This window comes from Nanorana parkeri, unplaced genomic scaffold (genome assembly GCF_000935625.1).
Source record: "Nanorana parkeri isolate BGI_ZX_2015 unplaced genomic scaffold, ASM93562v1 scaffold4597, whole genome shotgun sequence".
Classification (NCBI taxonomy): domain Eukaryota; kingdom Metazoa; phylum Chordata; class Amphibia; order Anura; family Dicroglossidae; genus Nanorana; species Nanorana parkeri.
This window is the reverse complement of record NW_017310859.1, coordinates 8254-12188: the sequence shown is the minus strand read 5'-3', so window position 1 is coordinate 12188 and position 3935 is coordinate 8254. Positions and strand designations below refer to the sequence as shown.

The following is a 3935-nucleotide window of genomic DNA, read 5'->3' as shown; positions in this document are numbered from 1 at the left end:
GATCTACCCGAGGGCCCAGGTCACTGATGGAGGTCTGGGGTCTCAGGTCACTGATGGAGGTCTGGGATCTGTGGTCACTGATGGAGGTCTGGGGTCTCAGGTCACTGATTGAGGTCTGGGATCTCTGGTCACTGATGGAGGTCTGGAGGTCTCTGGTCACTGATGGAGGTCTGGGGTCTCTGGTCACTGATGGAGGTCTGGGGTCCCAGGTCACTGATGGAGGTCTGGGGTCTCTGGTCACTGATGGAGGTCTGGGATCTGTGGTCACTGATGGAGGTCTGGGGTCTCAGGTCACTGATGGAGGTCTGGGGCAGAGCAGGTCTAATAGACTCCTGATGTCTTCATAAAGAGGACCTGTCACACTCACTTCTCAGCCCCCTTGTGATAATAAAGAAGTGTAATCTGCTTATATTTTGCCACCACTGGCTCCCCTCCCCCCCTCATCAACGTGATAATGAAATGATGATGCCGGACGTCCTCCATGCAGCAAAGGAGGCGGACTCTATCTGACTCGCACACCGGCGCGCACACCACAGAGAGGAGTCGTTCTCCGGGGGCGACTTATCTAGAACATGTTTGGGGTGTTTGTGGTCTCTCTGGTTGGAGATTGGACTCTCGGCAGGTCTGGAGGATCACACACAGTCCTTATTTCAGGCAGGGGGCGGGGCTCCGTGGACGGTGGGTGGGCTCTCTGTAACGTGCCCGTTGTTGTCTTGCAGGACACGGACATCCAGAAGCGGATCGATCACGAGGTCCGGATCCGCGACGGGGCGGTGAAGCTGCTGGGCGCCTGCACACAGAAGGAACAAGCGCTGGAAGCTGCCAAGAGTCTCCTGGTGTGTAATAGTCGTATAATGACCTACATGTCCGAGCTGCAGCACCGCAAGGAGGAGCAAGTCCTGCAGCACAGCGCACGCAGGTAAGTCACAGCAATCTCCGCCCAACGGCTCGCTAACCCTGCCTTATACCACCTAATGTCACTCCGTAACTCCGCCCACTCTCCTCATCCACACAGCATGGCAAGGGGTCAGGGGATGGGGGGAACTCGGATCAGAGAGAGACAGAGGGTTCTGAGAGGGATCCTGGAGGGAGAGGAATCTCAGAGGGGTCAGAGAGAGACAAAAGGATGTCACAGGGATCCTGGAGGGACAGAGTAGTTGGAGAGAGGCATTTTAGAAAGGTCAGAGAGAAAGAAGGTGGTGAAGAGAGACAGAGGGATCTCAGGTGGGTCTGACAGAGACAGAGGGATCTCAGGGGGGCCTGACAGAGACAGAGGCATCTCAGGTGGGTCAGACAGAGACAGAGGGATCTCAGGGGGGCCTGACAGAGACAGAGGCATCTCAGGTGGGTCAGACAGAGACAGAGGGATCTCAGGGGGGCCTGACAGAGACAGAGGCATCTCAGGTGGGTCAGACAGAGACAGAGGGATCTCAGGGGGGCCTGACAGAGACAGAGGCATCTCAGGTGGGTCAGACAGAGACAGAGGGATCTCAGGGGGGCCTGACAGAGACAGAGGCATCTCAGGTGGGTCAGACAGAGACAGAGGGATCTCAGGGGGGCCTGACAGAGACAGAGGCATCTCAGGTGGGTCAGACAGAGACAGAGGGATCTCAGGGGGGCCTGACAGAGACAGAGGCATCTCAGGTGGGTCAGACAGAGACAGAGGGATCTCAGGGGGGCCTGACAGAGACAGAGGCATCTCAGGTGGGTCAGACAGAGACAGAGGGATCTCAGGGGGGCCTGACAGAGACAGAGGCATCTCAGGTGGGTCAGACAGAGACAGAGGGATCTCAGGGGGGCCTGACAGAGACAGAGGCATCTCAGGTGGGTCAGACAGAGACAGAGGGATCTCAGGGGGGCCTGACAGAGACAGAGGCATCTCAGGTGGGTCAGACAGAGACAGAGGGATCTCAGGGGGGCCTGACAGAGACAGAGGCATCTCAGGTGGGTCAGACAGAGACAGAGGGATCTCAGGGGGGCCTGACAGAGACAGAGGCATCTCAGGTGGGTCAGACAGAGACAGAGGGATCTCAGGGGGGCCTGACAGAGACAGAGGCATCTCAGGTGGGTCAGACAGAGACAGAGGGATCTCAGGGGGGCCTGACAGAGACAGAGGCATCTCAGGTGGGTCAGACAGAGACAGAGGGATCTCAGGGGGGCCTGACAGAGACAGAGGCATCTCAGGTGGGTCAGACAGAGACAGAGGGATCTCAGGGGGGCCTGACAGAGACAGAGGCATCTCAGGTGGGTCAGACAGAGACAGAGGGATCTCAGGGGGGCCTGACAGAGACAGAGGCATCTCAGGTGGGTCAGACAGAGACAGAGGGATCTCAGGGGGGCCTGACAGAGACAGAGGCATCTCAGGTGGGTCAGACAGAGACAGAGGGATCTCAGGGGGGCCTGACAGAGACAGAGGCATCTCAGGTGGGTCAGACAGAGACAGAGGGATCTCAGGGGGGCCTGACAGAGACAGAGGCATCTCAGGTGGGTCAGACAGAGACAGAGGGATCTCAGGGGGGCCTGACAGAGACAGAGGCATCTCAGGTGGGTCAGACAGAGACAGAGGGATCTCAGGGGGGCCTGACAGAGACAGAGGCATCTCAGGTGGGTCAGACAGAGACAGAGGGATCTCAGGGGGGCCTGACAGAGACAGAGGCATCTCAGGTGGGTCAGACAGAGACAGAGGGATCTCAGGTGGGTCTGACCGAGACAGAGGGCTCTCAGGTGGGCCTGACAGAGACAGAGGGCTCTCAGGTGGGTCCCTTCCCTGACCCCGTTATGTGACCTTTACCCTCTGGTGTCTTCCAGGCCGTCAGATGGAGGATTAATGGACGACCGGCTCCCTTGTAAGGGCACACTCTCCATCTCAGGTCTGTATCATATAATATATATTACGTGGCCTCGGCATTATATGGGGACACTCTGTGCCGGGTATTCTGCAGTATTGGGGGGACCACATATGTGGAGCTGCACAGAGCAAACAAGTGTCACCAAAGTCCAAGGCCTCATCATCGTGTCCTCGCAACCTCTTCCTGGAAAACCTCTCCCCAGACCCATACTGGATACGTTACCAATGTCCAAGGCCTCATCATCGTGTCTCCATATACTTTCCTTGAAAGACTTCTACCAAGACCCATACTGGATACGTTACTAATGTCCGGGGCCTCATCATCGTGTCCTCTCAACCTCTTCCTGGAAGATGTCCCCCCAGACCCATACTGGATACGTTACTAATGTCCGGGGCCTCATCATCGTGTGCTCTCAACCTCTTCCTGGAAGATGTCCCCCCAGACCCATACTGGATACGTTACTAATGTCCGGGGCCTCATCATCGTGTCCTCGCAACCTTTATCTGAAAGACTTCTACCAAGACCCATACTGGATATGTTACTGAAGTCCAGGGCCCACCATCATGTCTGTGCCACCTTTCCCTGGAGAAGACTTCTGCCTAGACCTATTCTGGATACTTTACCAATGTCCAGGGGTTCACCAGCTTGTCTGCTCCACCTTTCCCTAAAAGACTTCTCCCTGAGCCCATTCTGGATACGTTACTGATGTCCAGAGCCCGGCCATCTTGTCTTCTCTACTTTTCCCTGGAAGACTTCTCCCTGGGCCGGTACTGGATACATTACTGAATTTCAGGGCTCCACCATCTTGTCTTCTTGACCTTTCTCTATCCGCTTGTCATGTAGCATTGTATTAGGAGGGAGAGGAAGCTAGGTCGGGCTGTTGGGGGAGGGGTACACTGAGGGTTCAGGAAGCTCCTTTTAAACCTCCTCTGTCTATATTGTACGCAGGAAATGTCCAACAAAATGAATGAGGTCAGACTGAAGCTTTATGCTGCGTGCCAATCTTAAAAAAGATAACCTCTAAGCAGAGGACTGATGGGGGGTTCTGATTGGGGGGGGGGGGGGGTGGTCGCTTTTGGTCTCGGT

General features: G+C 56.0%; 1 protein-coding gene across 1 annotated transcript in view; it reads left to right on the top strand.

The window, feature by feature from the left end:
• Positions 1-572: 572 nt before the first annotated feature.
• RTKN (rhotekin) overlaps positions 573-3935 on the top strand; it is a gene marked incomplete at its 3' end in the record, with an annotated part of 10848 nt that continues 7485 nt past the window's right edge. The window contains exons 1-2 of the mRNA XM_018575744.1: positions 573-919; positions 2809-2870. Coding sequence (XP_018431246.1) covers positions 573-919; positions 2809-2870 — 409 coding nt within the window. The remainder of the gene's footprint in view (positions 920-2808; positions 2871-3935) is intronic.